The 20,057-nt window shown below is 35.2% G+C and overlaps 2 protein-coding genes across 3 annotated transcripts in view; both read left to right on the plus strand.

Moving 5' to 3' along the window:
- Nucleotides 1-5,291: 5,291 nt before the first annotated feature.
- Nucleotides 5,292-13,864, plus strand: LOC107711775 (acetyl-coenzyme A transporter 1-like). Of its 2 annotated transcripts, none has more exons than XM_016516822.1 (7): nucleotides 5,292-5,520; nucleotides 6,351-7,134; nucleotides 8,580-8,782; nucleotides 8,894-9,078; nucleotides 9,210-9,327; nucleotides 12,547-12,762; nucleotides 12,857-13,864. In XM_016516822.1, the coding sequence occupies exons 2-7, from the start codon at nucleotides 6,393-6,395 to the stop codon at nucleotides 13,022-13,024; spliced, it is 1,632 nt and encodes a 543-aa protein (XP_016372308.1). In that variant the 5' UTR covers nucleotides 5,292-5,520; nucleotides 6,351-6,392; the 3' UTR covers nucleotides 13,025-13,864. The 2 variants fall into 2 exon arrangements, with proteins under 2 accessions (XP_016372308.1, XP_016372309.1); XM_016516823.1 differs by having other exon boundaries at nucleotides 5,297-5,371.
- A 1,013-nt stretch (nucleotides 13,865-14,877) lies between these two features.
- Nucleotides 14,878-20,057, plus strand: part of c18h3orf33 (c18h3orf33 homolog (H. sapiens)) — an 8,823-nt gene continuing 3,643 nt past the window's right edge. Inside the window, exons 1-2 of the mRNA XM_016516810.1 lie at nucleotides 14,878-15,032; nucleotides 15,270-15,329. Coding sequence (XP_016372296.1) covers nucleotides 14,922-15,032; nucleotides 15,270-15,329 — 171 coding nt within the window. The 5' untranslated portion in view covers nucleotides 14,878-14,921. The remainder of the gene's footprint in view (nucleotides 15,033-15,269; nucleotides 15,330-20,057) is intronic.

Consider the following 20,057-nt stretch of genomic DNA (forward strand, 5'->3'; position numbering starts at 1 on the left):
TTATTCTGTCCTTCTATCAGGCACATTCCGAGTCTCAATGTTCACAGCTTCGGAAAAACACAACGGCTTTGTTTCCTTTTATGTCCTTACAGGTGGAATGCACAGCACTCACACTGTGTTCTCTCAAGGACAGACCGGCTAACAAAATAAACCAATATGACCGTTTATCTTCAGCAACTGGTGCCTTATACATTTCTAGAATAGTTTTAGGTCTTAAAGGTGAAGCTGGGTGATGATTCTAACTGTACAATAACACAATGTGTTTGCAGTCCCCGATAATGCATTCAAAAAACATTTGAACATAGAAAACAGTCTTTATTTATAACACCTCAAGTACACAACGACTCTAATAAATCCTGATCACAATTTTTACTCGTAGCTGCACCACACAACTGCTATTTAATAAAACCTGAAATACAATGGAATAAAACATACACCAATACCTAACATTTTAACTTTTACAACCCAATAGCAGCGTTTTCACAAAGTTTAAAGTTTCCAACTAAGAAAACGTGCTACAAGCAATGAAGATTAATCATTCTAATGTCTTCTGCTTTAACAGGAAGAAGGCCTTTGATTCACAGAATGTTAGTTCAGATATTAAAGCCTGTCGGTTACCATATCAAACATTTCTACTTTGCAATTCAATTAAGTTTCCCTGGCACTTTTTAACGTGAGAACCAAACAGCATCAACTACTACATTTATCTTGGCACCGATGGGCTCACCTGAAACCCTGCTCTCTAATGGCGAAGGCTGGCGTCTCCAAAGGCAGAATCTCAGACTGGACAAACAGCTCTCGTGCCCGCCTGTCAATCACTTTCCCGTACTGCGCTCCTGCGTCTAGGATCACCACGGCACCCTCGTAGGAACATAAACCATCTTTAGGCTCTCCGACGATATCCAGCTGCAGATACACACATACACAAATAGCACAGTGAAGAACACACATTACGTAATTCCCCATGCTAAGCAAGTAAAATGCTACTAATGAAATTTGTGATACATTTAAAGGCGCATGTGTGCATGTGACTGGAGACTAAAGATGTGCTGCTTCTGATAAATCAGTCACATGAGTCACGGAAGGTGATGTCCCGTGTAGTGCAAAAAAAACGGACCCTTATTACTGCTTTTGTGGTCCAGGGTCACAAATATCAAATACAATTCCATGAACATATTTATATATTAATTAATTAATTATATTAATTTTATTATATATATATATATATATATATATATAATCAAAGTATCAAGTATGATCTAGATGAGCAATTACAGCACAAGGATCAAAACTTGCTAACACAACACAACTCACAAATTGATGCTTGAGGAATGGGCAGTAAACTTTTGAGCAATTCTTGGACATTAATCATAACTTTGTTCATTCTGAATAACTTCCAAACACAGCTTGCAGATCAGATCAGTGAGACAAAAAATAGATCACCTATTATATTAATTAAGAGAAAATGTACATACTACAAAAGCATGCATCTCTCACTATAGTTTATAAGTACGAAACGCTCCCACGTGGTTTTGTGAGTAACACGAAAACAGCACTTTCTGACCGACTCCTGCACACACACAAAACATTAGAAAGCGCCGGTAAAATGCATTTAAAGTTATTTAATGGACACTTGAAAGAGTGCAAACACTAACTGGTAGTCATTTAATATGCAAGCATGACCCCATCTCCAGTGTGAAAATGCACTGGCCTGTACACCATTTCCAGCTCATAATAGCATGTTAACACAGACCAGTTCAACTTTTCAGTCTGTCCTACTTAAATGTATAAAGTATAAATCTTTTGCAGCAGCATGAAACTCAACAGCGCTTCACGGTTGGCTGTTCATTTCAGCCACAGCTCTGAACCCTCATTAGCCATGGCAGCTCAGCATGTCACATTGATTGTGGCTAACTAGCATTAGCTTGTGCGCGCGAGCCCGGCTAAACACAAGAACAAGCTGCTGTTTCTCAGTTCTGCGGCGCGCGGGTGAGCCTCTGAGCTAAACCTGGGGCATGCGATCATCTCACTATAGCATAAACCATACCACGACATCATCCAGGTGGAGTGCTGTAGGCACGGACCGACAGTAAATTCTCCATTACACCAAATATGCCTTAATAAATGTACAGTGCAATAAACCCCGGGTCCGCGGCGCGCTCTAAGTTTCCCAGCGCAGACAGGGCCGCGTGTGAACGGGGAGTACCGGTGGCGAGAACCGGTGATACGCACAAGGACGGGTAGAACAGTTTGGGTTGTGTACATGCTTAGGCCGGTTTACTGACCTTGCTATCCCCGTTACACAGCGCCATGAATGTGTGATGTGGAGCGGACACCCTTGTCTTGCCGTGTTTCTGTTGTAAGCGTGTTCTCTTCCGTGTGATCGTTAACAGTGTCACCCACTCGCCTGCTGCTGGTCGCTTACAACTACAGCTCCGTATCTCTGCCTGCTCGTGGTGTGCGATTGCTGATAGGGAGGAGTTTGACGTTCGGAGTCAGAGAAAAGTTTCTGTTGGCTGGGGGCCTCCGGTGGGCATGGGAATCCTAATAACGATTCATTCGTTTAGTACTTTTGAAGAAGAAATATTTGGCAAAAATATACCCAAACAAGTTAGGTTAAGATGATTTCAGATTCGACCAAAACACATATGACAAATAATAAATGCATTTAATAGGTTACAGTTATTGCAAGTTGTGTTTGCAACAGATTTCTGTAGGTAGGCCTACCTTTTAAATAATTGACCCTTGAAATAATTGATCAGGGTAGGCAAAATTACGGTGGCCGAGAAGTGCAAAGCAAACCACAATTCTGAAACCAAAATAACAAATTACAAACGCAAATGCAAGTCTAAAAAACAAAATAACAATTCAGAAAGCACAACAACAATTCAGAAAACATTATAACAAGTTAGAAAACACAATGACAAATTCGAAAACAAAATAACAAGTTAGAAAACACAATGACAAATTCGAAAACAAATTAACAAATCAGAAAACACAACGAAAATCAGACAAATCGGAAGAGGTAGGTATAGTTTGAGACAGTGCCATTGGTTTGGGATTTCGTTTAAAAACGACTTTTCTTCTGTGGAACATTATGAAAACTCTAAGGGATTTTATTTAGTTAGTTTCTTCAAGATTTTATTTTTCTTCAAAATTTTTTCTTTTGTGTTCCACAGAAGAAGAAAAAATTGGAACAACAAACGGGTGAGTAAATGAAGACAGGGTTTTCATTTGTGTGAACAATTCCTGTTATTCAGTTTCTGTAACCTGATTCCTAAGTGTTTTGATTCATAAAAAGAACTGGTTAATTCGGGAAATGGCGCTGGCTACCCTGGCTCTGTATGGTTTGATTCACTAAAACTGGCTCAGACAGAGTCAGAGTTTGTTCAGATTCTGTTTGCTGTAGGCCTATGTTTCGCACTGTAGATTCAGTAGATTTGGTCAACAGTCAGAAGTCCGAGTTCCTGAAAAATAGCTTTATTCCAAACCTTAGTCAACTCGTCACAGAGGCAAAAGAAGTTTGTGACAGAGTTGTATCCTTCTTGAAGATTTATTTATTTATTTATTTTTTGTCCTCCAGTGGAATGAATAGGGTGTGTGTTTAAATAAAACATTTAGTCATGAAAAGTGTTCTGGTTTGCTTCATTTTTGACAACGCATAACAGGAGAGATTTACTACACTGTTACAATCTTGAAGTCAACTGCTATGCATTGTGAAATCGATGAACACAAAGTCTTGTGTTCACTGTAGCTTACATTTTCACACCCTCTCTGTTTAAATATGACGATGACTTTGCACCTCTGCATAATATGACACCTAGGCTATATGTTTGCCCTGAATGCTGCCCATATTCAGAATTTAAGTATTTAAACATTGATATGATAAGGCAATCATAGGCCTATTTGAGTGCGTTTATGTGGTCTTGTGTGACTTTGGATGCTAATAGAAAAGGTTTGATTTAGTTTACACTCACACGTCTGGTCACATGTCTTTATTCAACATTCTCAGTCACATGCATTTAAGCCTCTTTACTGATTCCATACACAGCTCCACACACTGCACATACAGTCATTCATTATCTCTGTAGAGGAGATGTCCTCTTTCACAGTGAAAGCATACAATGGCGTATAAGAACATAAAGAGCAAAACAACACACTGCTTTGTACAGGATTGCATGTTTTTTAAAGATCAACATTCATACAACAACTAAGTATATCATATTTATGAGCATTGCAAGTTACATTATGTCAATATGCATAATAGAAATAAGGTAAAAAAGATATGCTAAGCATATAAAACACATTTCATTCTTTCAGTTTTTCTCTCTTTTTTCCCTTTCAGTTATGGCTGCTGCTTCTAATTACACACTGCATCTGTGGCCTTGTGTGAATGGGATAGCTATTTCAGGCCACGGTCACATGTGTTTTAGTTTATGCGTTTTGATTCTAGTTTGGCCTGGTGTTTAGAAAGTCATTAAATTTTAATATGAGCCAGTAATATGTTTTGAGAAGCACCATGAGGAAGATTTATTCATACATTCTTGCCTATGCACACCAGAGTGATAGGCTACCGATATATAAGGCCTCTATAACAATTTAAATTTTTTCAGTTTTGAAAACTGATCAATATTCAGCTCATTATTTTACTATGTTACATTATATCATCTATCTATCTATCTATCTATCTATCTATCTATCTATCTATCTATCCATCCATCCATCCATCCATCCATCTAATTCTATAAATATAATTACATTAAACAACATGTCAATAGTTTAGTTTAATAGCACTAATAACACGTAATAACACTTTTATTATAATATATTGCTTAGCTTACTGTTTGTAGGCTATATACTTTAAAAATTGTTTGTACTGTTTGTACTGTTACTGTTTGTATTCAGCAAGGATGCATTAAATGTGATATTCATTTGGCAGATTTACTCTCTGTTTATCAAAGAATCCTGACAAAAAAAGTATTACAATTTCTGTATTAAGAAAATTTGATACAAAACAATAAGAAATGTTGTGAGTAATGGCTTTGCATCCCAGGAAATTATACAACAGTCATTTAAATACTAATAATATCTCTCAATAAATGCAGCAAAAGAGACTTTCCTCAAAAAAGCAAAACAATATTAAGATAATAAATATATATATAGCAAACCTGTCACGCGTCAGTTATATGTAATATATGCCTGCGTAAACGGTGTGTAAATGTCATGAAACCGGGCGGAACTAAAAACAGACGCTGTAAGACACGTCAGCTGAAGCATTCGGACACATTTTGCTGACGCACCGCTCCGGCTTCCTTCTCATTTCAGCAGTCAGGTGTACTTACTGCGCTTCTCTGCGTCTTGTAAACACTAGGTATATGATCCATTTACGTGGATGTTTTGGTGTCAGTAAAGTGCTGCTCATCTGAAGTCAAGAAACAGTCTGTTTTTTCCCCCGTCATTTATATAACGTTAAGTTAACGTTTTGTTCATTGATTCATTGGTATGTCATCATAGTGCAAGGTAACCATGAATCAGTATATTTTCTGCTTCTATTCCATCTCATACTTGTGTGATTCTTTCTTTCTGAGTATGTTCGCTAATCAAAATGTGTTGCATGATAATGTCTCTGATGTGATGTCGTTTGTTTACTCAGCTTTACGTGCCATAAGAATCAGAACTAGCTTTTTTTATTTGTGTTTTGCTAAGTGGTTTCGTGTCAGAGAGCTTCTCTGGAGTGGAATACATATTTTTTCCCCAGTTTTCGTGGTTTTTAAGGCAGTTATTTCTTTCTTTTGCTGTAGTGTGCCAGTAGTTATCAGTTTACATTTCCAAACATTTATTTTGCTTTTAATTGTAAATGGAATGACATGAAGAACCAGAAAAAAAAACGGAGATCCAGAAGAACTGTGACAACGTCTCCGAGATGCTTGAAGAAGCCTACCTGCAAAGCTACAGTACTGTTAAAAGGCACTTGTGAAACAATGCTGTAAAGTGAGGATTCTTTCAAAAATAATGTCATAGATTTGATCTATCAGTTAACTTCTATTAACTATTAACACCCTTTGCATGTTAAACCGCTTTTGTCCTTGGTACACTTGCGCATAGTTCTGCAGGTAGGTTTCCTCAAGCATCCTGGAGACATTGGTATATACATGGTAGTTTAGTTACTAAAATGGAAAAGTAAAATGGAAATGAAAATTAATGAAAGCCGTATAAACATATTAAAAACAAAAACTCAACTCACACAATTACCAATACTAAAATTTCAATTAAAAATAATTTAGAGTGTGTGTGTATATATATATATATATATATGTAATATAACACTGCTTTTTTTAATAAATATGCAGGTGTTTTGAGGACATATTTGGATTGATGCCCGGGAGGTTAAGATGGAACTGTCTCAATCTATCACACACAAAAACGGGAGGCAGCGGAAGCCCGTGGTGTCCAACTCTGATATAAGTGAAAGGGAATCCAAGCTAGAAGTGGAGGATGACGAGGAAGCTCTTCTGCCAAACTCAGACCGGGCTGATGGACAAACGAAAGCGAGTCACGGAATTAAAGGAGAACTGGCCAATGTGGCCCTGTTACTGTTTTTATATGTGCTTCAGGGCATTCCCTTAGGCTTGGCCGGGAGCATCCCTCTCATCATGCAGAGTAAGAACGTTAGCTACAAGGACCAGGCCTATTTTAGCTTCGTCTTTTGGCCCTTCAGTCTAAAGCTGTTCTGGGCTCCCCTGGTGGACTCGCTGTACCTGCGGAAGTTTGGCAGGAGGAAGTCGTGGCTGGTGCCCACTCAGTACCTGCTAGGTCTTTTTATGCTTTACCTGTCCGTCTCGGTTGACGCAATGCTTCAGACCGATGGACAGAGGGGGCCTGATGTGATCACTCTGACCGCAGTCTTCTTCATGCTGGCTTTCCTCGCAGCCACGCAAGATATTGCCGTTGATGGCTGGGCTTTGACTATGCTTTCCAGGGAGAATGTGGGTTATGCTTCCACTTGTAACTCTGTGGGTCAGACTGCTGGATACTTCCTAGGAAATGTGTTGTTTCTGGCTCTGGAGTCTGCTGATTTCTGCAACAAGTATCTGAGGTTTGAGCCTCAGGAACGGGGCATTGTAACACTCTCAGGTATATTTAACAATTGTTATATTTATTATATATAATGATTATTTGTTTAAAGAAATTAATATTTGTATTCAGCAAGAATGCATTAAAATGATCAAACGTGAAAGTAAAATCTTTGTTCTTTGTCACAGAGCATTTTTATTTTAAATAAGTGTTGTTCTTTTGATCTTTCTGTTCACAAATGGATCCTTAAAATAGGATAACAAAAAAAATATTAAGCAGCACAACAGGAATAAATTATATATTTTTAAAAAATATATATTTTTAATAGAAATCTAATTCCAACTATTTTCACAATAATTTGCTGCTGTGGTGAGCATAAGAATTTCTTTCAAAAACATAAAACATTTTATATAATATTTATATGAATAGATGTTGTGTTTATGTGTATGCATGTTTAATGTTTTTGAAAGAAACCTATTTTTACTTCAAATATGCATACACTGGTTTTGGAAGTTTTTAAAACAATTTTTTTTAAAGAAATGTCATGTTCATCAAGGCTGCATTTATTTGATAAAAAAACCGTAATATTGTGAAATATTATTGCAATTTAAAATACAAGATTTCTATTTTACTATACTTTAAAATATTCTTTATTCCTGTGATGCAAAGTTGAATTTTCATCAGCCATTACTCCAGTTTTCAGTGTCACATGATCCTCCAGAAATCATTCTAATATGATGATTTGTCGTCAATGTTGGAAACAGTTGTGCTGCTTAATATTTTTTGGAACCTGTGAATAAAAAAAGTAAAACAGAACAGCATTTAAATTATAAATCTTTTGAACCAATATACACTACCATTCAAAAGTTTGGGGTCAGTAAATTGTTTTCTTTCTTTTTTTGAAAAGAGTTAATACGTTTATTCAGCAAAGATGTGTTAAATTGATAAAAAAAAAAAGTCATAGTAAAGACTTATATTGTTAGAAAAGATTTCTATTTTGAAGACTTTTTAACTTTTTATTCATCAAAGAATCCTGAAAAAAGTATCACAGGTTCCAAAAAAATATTAAGCGGCACAACTGTTTCCAACAGTTATAATAAAACAGCATATTGATCATAAATCAGAATGATTTCTGAAGGATCGTGTGGCACTGAAGACTGGAGTAATGGCTGATGAAAATTCAGCTTTGCGTCACATGAATAAATTATATTTTAAAGTACCGTATTGACCCGAATATAAGACGATGTTTTTTTCTATTCGGGCCAATACGGTATATCAAAATATGTGAAAACCATATTTGACAATATTACTGATTTCTGTATTTTTGATCAAATAAACGCAGCCTTGATGATCTCAAGGGACCTTTAAAAAAAAAAAAACATAAAAAATCTTACTAATCCCAAACTTTTGACTGGCAATATATACTTTTTTCAGTATTAAATCATGTGACTAGAGATGCAGGTTTACTGATACTTTCTACTTTGTTCTGTTCTGCTCTCTTTCAGATTTCTTGTTTTTCTGGGGGATTGTGTTCATGGTTTCTACCACTCTGGTTGCTGTCTTGAAAAAGGAAAACAACAAACAGCACCATACTAAGAAGAAGCCTAAAGAGGAGACACAGAGTGTTATGGAGACCTACGAACTTTTGTTCTCCATAATTAAAATGCCCACTGTCTTTACCTTCTGTATCCTTCTGCTGACCGCTAAGGTAATGTCACTTAGCCGGTCCTTACTATAGTCATCTTCCTGTTTTAACTGCTGTAACTTTATAGTTTTATGCAAATCAGTCTAAATCATTCCTCTTCCTCTCTACTTTCAGATCGGTTTCTCTGCAGCTGATGCCGTGACGGGGCTGAAGCTAGTGGAAGCTGGGGTTCCTAAAGAGCAGCTGGCTCTATTGGCGGTTCCCATGGTGCCTCTGCAAATCTTGCTGCCTCTAGTTATTAGTAAATACACAGCTGGGCCACGTCCTCTTGACATTTTCTACAAAGCTTTCCCATTCAGGTACAAACAAAATCAACACACATGCCCATGTGACTCTACACAAGATTTGATACAGCCACATGTGTAATCATTAGAGGGAATGCATGCATTGGGTAGAGTAATAGGAAACCTGTGGCTTGTGTTCCTCAAAGGCTGCTGATTGGTTTGGAGTATGCCCTGCTGGTCTGGTGGACCCCAAGTGTTCGGCAGGAGCAAGGCTTCCCAGTGTATTACTATGCTGTTGTGCTGCTGAGCTATGCAGTACATCAGGTTAGTTTATATTAACTTTGTCTGCAGTTTGATCTGTGACTTTTTTGGTAAATGTACACTGTCGTTTAAAAGTTTGGGATCAGTAATGTTTTTTAATGGTAAAATATGTATATACACATACTGGTAAAAAATGTATAGCCTGAATGCACTGTAAGTCGCTTTGGATAAAAGTGTCTACTAAATGCATATTATTAATGCATATAAGTGTCTATTAAATGCATGTTATTATAAATTAAATTATTATAATTAATTATAATTATAACGGATTCTCTTATGCTCATCAAGGCTGCATTTAGTTGATCCAAAATACAGAAGAATAAAAAAAAAAAAAAAAATATTGTGAAATAATATTGCAATTTCTAATATTGGTTTCCTATTTTAATAAATATAATTTATTTCTGTGAATTTTCATCAGCCTTTATTCCAATCTTCAGTGTCACATGATCCTTCAGAAATCATTCTAATATGCTGATTTATTATCAGTGTTGAAACTGTTGTGCTGCTTAATATTTTTTTTGTGATACTTTTTTCTTTGATTCTTTGATGAATAAAAAGTAAAAAAGAACAGCATTTTTTCAAAATAGAAATCTTTTCTAACAATATAAGTCTTTACTACCACTTTTTATCCATTTAACATATCCTTGCTAAATAAAAGTATTAATTTCTTAAAAAAAAAAAAGAAATAAACAATTTACTGACCCCAAACCTTTGAATAGTAGTGTATATTGTAACACAACATTTCTATTATAAATAAACACTTTCTTTTTAACTTTTTATTCATCAAAGAATCCTGAAAAAAATATCACGGGTCCCAAAAAATATTAAGCAGCACAACTGTTTTCAACATTGATTTTAAATCAGCATATTAGAATGATTTCTGAAGAATCATGTTACACTGAAGACTGGAGTAATGATGCTGAAAATTCAGCTTTGCTTCAGAGGAATAAATTATATTTTAAAGTATATTAAAATGGAAAACTGTTATTTTAAATTGCAATAATATTTCACAAAATTACAATAAATAAATATCACGTTAATGTAAAAAATATTGAGTGATATAATTTGTGTTTGTTTGTTTGCTGGGTTTTATTGTATTTATTATACTTTTATTGTTTTTGCCATGAAAATAGCCATTGATGCTGAAATGGCATTAAATAAATATATATACTACACTACGATCAAATAAATGCAGCCTTGATGAGCAGAAGAAACTTCTTTAAAAAAAATTAAAAATCGTACTAATCCCAAACTTTTGAACGGCACTGTATATGTTTGTGTTTTTGTATTTACTTATATATTTATGTATTTATTTATTGATTTACGTTGATTAGTCAATAAATCCTGATTTATTTATTTGCACGTATGCATACATACATACATGCATACAATGTTATATTACTAGGGCTGTCAGTCGATTAAAAATTTTAATCTAATTAATTACATGATGTCTTGATTAATTCATATAATTAATCGCAAATTACATTTGGCTGTGAAAATACCCCCAAAAGATTATTTAAAGCTATTTTTGTGTTAAATGAGAAGGTATTAAAGGGGTCATATGATGCGATTTCGATTTTTCCTTTCTCTTTGAAGTGTTACAAGCGCTTGGTGCATAAAGAAGATCTGTAAAGTTGCAAAGACTAAAGTCTCAATTCCAAAGAGATATTCTTTATAAAAGTTAAGAGTCAGCCACGTCTACCTAAAACGGCTCGTTCTAACACAAAATAATGTTCTTTTTAGCAGCATCATATGACCCCTTTAAGTAGACATTACAAATAGTAGCTTTTTTTATTTTTATATGATTCAACATCAAATTTATTACACATAAACATTTAGGCTACAACGGCCTTGCATAAATGGAACATAAAAGAAGATAATTTGAGAAACATCTCAGTTTTTTTTTTCTTTTTCATTTATGCAATGAAAGTCACTGGTAACCAAAACGGCTTTGTTACCAACTGTCTTCAAAATACCTTCTTTTATGTTCCACAAAAGAAAGTAAGTCATTCAGGTTTGAGTAAATGATGACATAATTAAATTTTTTGGGGGGCGAATTATCCTTTTAAAGTTTTTTTTTTTTTCCTTTTTTATTTATTTATTTATTTATTTTACATGAAATAATACAATAATACTCTAAATAAGGAACTAAAGCTGCCAGCAGGTGGCGGTAAATGTCTTTATGAGTCATGCATTCATTCGATTCGTGCAAACGGCTGATTCATTCAATAATGACGTAAACGGCTCTCTCTATGAATGGGCCTTTGAATCATTGGTCAACCCGATTCGTTCAAAACGCGGATTCATTCAGAATCACCGCTGTGTTGCTCGGAGACGCGCAGCAGTTGTGCTGTGGCTTTAGGTAATATTTTTGTTGGCAAAACTGAGCAAAAATAGACAATATTGTGTTTAAAATATAACACAATAGTAACTTCTTTTTTACTGAACTGTTGTATAAAATCAGATTTGCACTCGTGCTACTGGGACATAAACAGCACTCGTGTGAGTACTGCTCTCGCTGCTCCTGTGATATCGCTTATCATATGACATAAATATGAGACAACAACTCATACAGGAGCAGTTTTGCACCAATATCTTGAATTTTAGGGCATGACTGCATTTATGGAGTTGTTGCCCTTCATCATAGGCATATTTGTCAACAGTCAACTGTATGTAATGTAAGATGAAGTACAGGTCTGGGGGGCGAGGCCAGTGCGTTAACTGCGTTAAAATATTTTAATCGCGTTATTTTTCATAACTAATTAAGTTATATTACATTTAAAAAAAAACTCAAATTCAGACTACTGTTACATTTTTATTGTAATTTTGTGCATAATTCATTGATTCTTACTTATTCTTCATTTTTATCTTTTAAATGTTTTCTTTCTTAAAAAGCCTATTTCTTATATATGTTGAGAATGTCTTCAAGTTTTGTAAAATTGCACACACAGGCCAGCCATAATTATATATTTTATTTATTACTATAAAAATATAAGAAAATTGAGAGGCCACTCAGCATAAACAAAGTGTTTACATGTGTTTTTTTATTTAATTATAAAATTATTTATTTCAGTTTAATCGGATTATATTCCCTAATATGCAATTTAATAGATTTCATATATATATATATATATAATAAATAATTGATCATTTAGATTAAAATCAACAATTATTTAGGTTTTTGTACTTGTGTATTCACTGTGAAATGTCTTTCTCCACTAGGTGGCACTATACAGCATGTATGTTGCCTGCATGGCCTTTCACGCCAAGGTCAGTGACCCTATGATAGGGGGCACCTACATGACCCTTCTGAACACTGTGACTAATCTAGGAGGGAACTGGCCCTCTACTCTAGCTCTATGGCTGGTAGACCCTCTCACCTTTAAAGAGTGCCAGGGAGCCCCAGGACAGACGTGCGGCTCGGTTGAAGAAGCAGGGGTAAGTGTTTAATTGAATCACATTTCCAGGCATTTGCTAATTGGTGACGTTTAACTATGTCTATAATTTTAACCTGTTCTTATATTGTCTTCAGCTCTGTGTCAGAGAGAGCGGCACGTGTGTGACAACGTTGGACGGTTACTACGTTGAGTCTGTGGTGTGTGTTCTGATCGGTCTCTGCTGGTGGATCTTCTTCGGGAAAAAAATGAAGCGGTTACAGGAAGAGAGCCCCTCTGCGTGGCATTGCAGGGTTGCCAAATAGCATCTCTACTGGACTCTGTCTCTTGTTGTAAAGTTACTTCATGCCTTGCCCTCTCTTTCCTTCTCTTGAGTAACTACTTCTTTTTGTCATGCTAAAGCAGGCCTGTAGACAGGCTTAAACACTTTGAGGACAGAAATAGTAGAATATAGTGTACTATTAAATTCTTAGCATGTCTGTTCCATTATCCCCAAGAACCAGAGCTTTTATGCCAAATTGAAATCTGTACATCTATGGCACTAGCTTACGTGTGAAGTACATGATATACAGTAATGGCATGACATTCACTGCTCAGATGCCTATTTCATCAAGCATTTGTCTTAGAAATACTTGAGTTCCTGTGCCTTGTGCTTCTCTGTTTCTAATATCATACAAGTTTCTCCCAAAAAGACTGTGGGTCTTCTGATATATTATACATTACACCAGTTGTTGCTGCAAAATTCACATTTCAGCTTTTATGCTTTTTCTGCAGAAAGACTTGATTCTATTTGAGCTCTTCAGGTGGAATGTAAATATTTATACAGTATTGACCAAAATGGTCTCATCAATCACATAATTGTGAATGAAACTGGTTGTAGAACTATTGAAATTGGTTATAGAGGTGAAATGGTTTTATTATGTGTATATAAATCACTGTTACCTTAAATGACCTAGGTATCAATATAAAAAGCAAGTAAAGAAATTGAACTATAACTTCTGCAAGGCCAGGAAAAAAATAAGATTGACAAAGACTATATGTATTACTACTTCTTTTTTCCCGCTTTTTCTTTGTATTTTTATGGCCAGTGATTTTAATGAAGTTTGAATGTGTGTGTGACTGAACGTACTATTCATGAAACCAGCTTTGTCTTTTAAGACAACTAATTTTGTTAGCGCTACCTAAACCCATGTCAACAAAGTTAATCATTAGAATTTCTATAAATGATTTAAGCTTTTCAGGAGTGGAGAGGAAAGCCTAGAATTTACAACGGTAACATTTGTTATTATTTGACTGGGATATTTATACAATTACCAGCACGTTTACTAAATGTTGCTTTTTTACTGATGACTAGGGAAAATTTAAAGAGATTGTTCACCCAAAACTGACAGCTCTGTCATTAGTAACTCATCTTCATTCTTCAAAACTGTATGACTTTCTTTAATAAACACAAAAGAGGGGACATTAGGCACAATTTAAATAATGTTGGTAACCAAACAGTTTTTTCCCACTTTCTTCAAAATATCTTCTTTTGTGTTCAACAGAAGAAAGAAACTCATACAGGTTAATGATGACAGTAAATGATGACAGAATTTTCATTTTTGCGTGAATTATCGCATTAAGGACTGGCAGCCTCAATTTACTTTTACATCATCGTTTTCTTTGAAAGTGAATGATGCTTAAGGCTATCATTCTGACAAATCTTCTTTTGTGTTCCATTAGGTGAAAAAAAGCCAAATGAGTTTGAAAGAACTGGGACTGAATGGCAGAATTTTCTTTTTTGTAAACTATCCCTGTAAAATACTGTACTGTATGGCTAAATATTTGACCTGCTGTAAAATTTCCCTCATGCAAATTTCTTTATATTTGTACTCTTCATTAAGCGTTCACCTTAATTTGTGTCATATAATGGGGAGAGAAGTTTGAGGAGAGGGTACAGCTGCAGTGTGACTTTGATCTTTGTAAATACTTGTAAACCGTTCCAAGGAACGTTTTTATCAACATTCCCAAACTCGATGTAAAAAAAATAAATGCATATCTTATATACAAATAAATGAAAGGAAGTCTGGTCCATTTGTGTTAAGGCTTTCCCTTATAAAGTTTGTACACGTAAAACTGAAAACGCTTTTCGCTTTTGGCCTAACTCGCTACCCTTAAACAGTAGGCGTGGCTTCATTTTGTAGTTCTTCCTCTGTAAACAACATGCCGCCTGCAGGTTCGGATCCTTCAGATGTGAACGAGGAGAACAAGCCCTCTAAAAATATCATTGCACATATATCACAGTTTGCTGACGATAACTTAACGTTTGTCCGGGTAAGTAACAGATTTGAACAATGCGTGTCATTTGACAAAATGACAGCTCCCTGTATTGAGATATTGAGTTGAACTACGAATTGTATGCCAGCTGCCCATGCAAGACGCAATAAATGTTATATTGTGCTATGTTGCGTGTCATTTGACAAAATTGTATGCCAGCTGCCCATGCAAGACGCAATAAATGTTATATTGTGCTATGTTGATATTTGCATATTTTAATATGCTCCCCAACAGAACATCAGCACCTGTCTTGGTCTCGTGGGTCTTCTCATCATAGCAAGGAGCATCAGACTGGTAAATGCAACACACACGCTTGATGACACGCTTTTATTTCCCTGTAACTCAACTCAACTTTTATTTATAAAGCACTTTCAAAACCATTACAACGGACCAAAGTGCTGTCCATACATAAGAAATAATACTAAAATTCATGCAAACATCAAATAACAAGACATAACATCAAGAAAAACATGCAGCTAATCGCTCACAATTCTCCGACCTAATCAAACGCCGAAAGCTTGATAAAATAAGTAAGTTAGGTCTTCAAGTCCTTTAAGTTTGAGGAAAGTGTTAATGCTAATGCTTTCGTTTTTATATTGGGGCGTGGCTACCAGTTTAACAATGTTTTTGTTTGGAGCTAATATTACCACCCCTTTATGGAGCTTATAATATGACAAAACTATTTGAATTTGTATTGTATAAATTTGAATTATTGACAAGTGGCATTTATCAAAACTGAATATTATGTGGCACTTAACATAGTTCTGAATTAGTCTGTTTACTTGAATATTGAACACTTGAAATTTAACACGACTGAAGTTTTATAGACATGTAGGCTATTTTCAAACAGTGAATTTTTTTTGTTCTAATTCAATATTCTAAAATTCAATATGCAGAAATTCAGATAGTAGGCTACAGAAAGTAGGTAAGAGGCAATCCACAGGGAAGAGTAGATGATCTCCGAAAAGTCAAATGAAGCATTTTGGCCAATTAGTAGTTTTCTGGTGTTCAGATCAGGTTGATCTAACTGATCATGAATCGCCCAGAGGTATCCTTAGTCATTCTTAAACATTTATGGTTTATATACACTTATGTTAGGTTAGCGTTCTCAGCATGTGATATTTGTCTAAGCCAGTGGTTCTCAACCTTTTTTATTCTAAGGCCCCCCTCCTCTCCAAGTCAATACATACTTTGCAAAAATTTCACTGCAGATATTCTTTACAACTTAAAAGTACTTAAAAGTACGTAAACCTCAATTATACAGTAACTTTAACAAATAAACACAAGTCAACCTGCCATACCAAACAAGACCACAGGGAGACGCCAAAGGAATGCATACACGGATCCATGCAGAATAACTAATCACACCAAAATACAAATGAAAAATTAAACCATTCTCACAACCACCGTGTCTAGACCGGACACGAGCAGTGAGACGTGTCGCGACAAAAGACAGCAGAACCTTTTTATAATCAATACTGACTACACTGAATGTGAAATTCCCAACAGCAAACGGATTCCCCGTTCTATTTCTGATGTAGTCCAAGCTCTTTGCAACGGCCGCTTTGTCGTTTCAAGTAGTCATATCCGTATAAACATGGTGTTGCGCCGCATCCAGTGTAGGAAATATCACTGATTATAATCAATGGGCTCTACTGTCTTTTTTGCTTTGGCTCGTGTCCATAGACACAGTGGCATTCTAATCACTTTCACACCAAATAAACTTTAAAACAAACACCAGAGACCTCTTAGATAAATGTTTCACATGCTGAGAACGCTAACCTAACATATAGGCCTAAATCAGGGTTCCTCAAATCTTGCCCTGGAGGTCCAATGCGCTGCAGAGTTTAGCACCAACCCTGATCAAACTCAGTTACCTGTGATTTTCTAATGATCCTGAAGACATTGATTAGCTTGCTCAGGTGTGTTTGATTAGGGTTAGAGCTAAACTCTGCAGAAAAGTGGATCTCGTGGGCCAGATTTGAGGATCCCTGGCCTAAATATAAACCATAAATGTTTAAGAATCACTTAGGATACCTCTGGGCAATTCATGATCAGTTAGATCAACCTGATAAGACAGACAGGAAACTACTAATTGGCCAAAATGCTTAATTTGACTTTTCGGAGATCATCTACTCTTCCCTGTGGATACCTCTGACCTACTTTCTGTAAGATCTGAATTTCTGCATATTGAATTTTAGAATATTGAATTTGATGTAAAACAAAAGTTGTTAAATTTCAAGTGTTCAATATTCAAGTAAAAAAAATCAAATTCAGAACTATGTTAAATGCCACATAATATTCAGTTTTGATAAATGCCACTTGTCAGTAATTCAAATTTATACAATACAAATTCAAATAGTTTTGTCATATTATAAGCTCCATACATCTTCAGTAAGTCGATTTGACTTACTGAAGTGAACGGGTGGTAATAATAGCTCCAAAAAAAAAAACATTAACTGGTAACCACGCCCCAAACTCACACCATTGGTTGAGGTGGCAGAATGTTTTACTGATTGGCTAACACACGCTACATGCTGTTGCCAATTTAGCAATTTTGTTGCTAGATTTAGCAACTTTTCAGACTAGGCTACCCTAGCAATTTTTTCTTCAAAAAGCAACTAGCAACAAATTTAGCTATTTTTAAAATGTATTTGGCAACTTCTAGCAACTGTGATTCAAATGATAAGAAGGCATACATTTTTTCCCCTCTAAATTACACAAAAAAGAGGAAATCAAAGGTGTCTAGCAGTACACATATCACGTAAATTAAGTTGCTAGTTGCAATTGTTCAATAATAATTGTTCAGTAATTAATCATTTATGATAACACCTTGTTATTAGTTTGTACCTGCACTTGAAAAATGGAAAACCTGTGAAAAATCAATACAGAAAATTCCTTCAAATTATCACAGTACATTGTGCACCATTTTACAGTCATTTCTTGAAGTGTAGCATACTAACTACCAATACACTGCTTAAAAATATTGTTCAGTATGTGTAGTTTTACTAGTTAATAAGAAAATAGGTCAACATAAAATATAATCGTTCAAAAATGTGTAAATGTTCAATAATTAAATTTTGTATTTAGTGCTGTCAAACGATTAATCGCGATTAATCGCATCCAAAATAAAAAGTTTTGTTTACATAATATGTGTTTATTGTGTATATTTATTATGTATATATAAATACACACACATACAGTATATATATTGAAAATATTTACATGTATTTACATGTATATATTATAAATACAATAGAGTAAAGATACAAATAAAATAAACAGTGATTTTCAGTTTTTTTTAGGTAGGTCTAACATTAGTTTTTAGGTACAGAAATTGAATAAAGTAATGAAATGTAAAACAGCATTGCATATTTGATTGTATAAATTAAAGATGAATCCTTATTAAAGGTACAAAAGCTTTTCAATCAAGAGCAGTGAGTGAATTCTTTGTTGTTGCTATTTGATTAATATTAAGAGCCGTGGTGGAATGTTCTCTCAGAATTAAATAAAAAAAGAATATATTCTTTAAAGGGATCATATGATGCGATTTCAATTTTTCCTTTCTCTTTGGAGTGTTACAAGCTCTTGGTGCATAAATTTTAGCAGCATCATAATGACCCCTTTAATGAATTCGTCACATTATAATGGTCGGGATGGCACTAAACGTAGGCCTATATTGTCTTAAACAGCATTATTAAAAAATAAATACAATAGGCCTAAATACAAAAATACATACGAATGTAGGCCTGTCAGTTTTTAATGATTTAAGCTTAGTTTAATGATTGAATAGCCTATATTGAAAACCAAATGTAGCCTATAGGCTATTGAGTGCATTAAACAAACACTAACATTGCATAACAAAAACATCAGTTATACAAAGCTGTCACAGAAGCATGTATGATTACAAACTACATTTACTATTCCACACCTGTTTCACACATACTCCGTTTGCAGTGCTGTTTTTTTCCTTTCCCATGTTGAGCATTCAAGCCTGTGGAAAAGTATAGCACATGCTTCACTCGATGCGTTCTGAGCGGTGCGTCTGCAGCATCGCAGCTATCTTTTCCGCACAGAGTCTATTTTTGCTGTGCTGCACACGCTGAATTAAAGTTACAGGGCATTGCTCACTTAATATATAAATAAGTACAGAAGTAAAATGCATTTAATAATATTGCGCTTAAACATGAATGTCTATGAAAGATAGTATTACTGTGTGAAAATATAATCACTATGCTGAGAGAGATAAAAAATAGTAACAACTTTCAAATTTGAAATCAAAATAGGCTAATGGTGGTATTAGCCGCGGATCATAGCGCACTGAGCAAGCACACTGAGCGCATAGGCTACGAACACCAGAAGAGGGTACTATGGGTTACTAAGTTGGTACCTATAAAAGGTGTAGAAGAATAATTGAACGTGAGCAACCATGTGGCATGCAGGCTGTGTTTGCTGTTGGCCTTTGATGCTAATAAATCTTTGAATTGTAACTTCTGGAATCTGACTCTTCATGCTTACCTGGACTTGAAACACTACAGTTTCAATATTACAGCGAGAATAAAAGTTACTCCTTCTTTCTTTGTGTGAACATTTGGGCGGTGTTATGCAAATCTTCCCAGATAGTGACGTAGGTATGTGGGGGCGTGTTAGAACGAGCCGTTTTAGGTAGGCGTGGTTGACTCTTAACTTTTATAAAGAATATCTCTTTGGATTTGAGACTTTAGTCTTTGCAACTTTACAGATCTTCTTTATGCACCAAGAGCTTGTAACACTTCAAAGAGAAAGGAAAAATTTAAATTGCATCATATGACTCCTTTAAATGAGTTTAGTTTAAACACAGATATCACCGTGTGCTGTTAAGGTCTTACTTGTGCGCGCGCCATCAGCACCCGGGTGATGACGGAATAAATGCTCATATTCCAGCATACGGCATTCGCATTGAACAAGAGTTAATGGTTTGTCCACATTTTTTTTTTCATCGCTGTTGTTGTAATGTACTGGGAAGCCAGAATGCGCATCCAT

Source organism: Sinocyclocheilus rhinocerous, unplaced genomic scaffold (genome assembly GCF_001515625.1).
Source record: "Sinocyclocheilus rhinocerous isolate Xijiao unplaced genomic scaffold, SAMN03320098_v1.1 scaffold778, whole genome shotgun sequence".
Classification (NCBI taxonomy): domain Eukaryota; kingdom Metazoa; phylum Chordata; class Actinopteri; order Cypriniformes; family Cyprinidae; genus Sinocyclocheilus; species Sinocyclocheilus rhinocerous.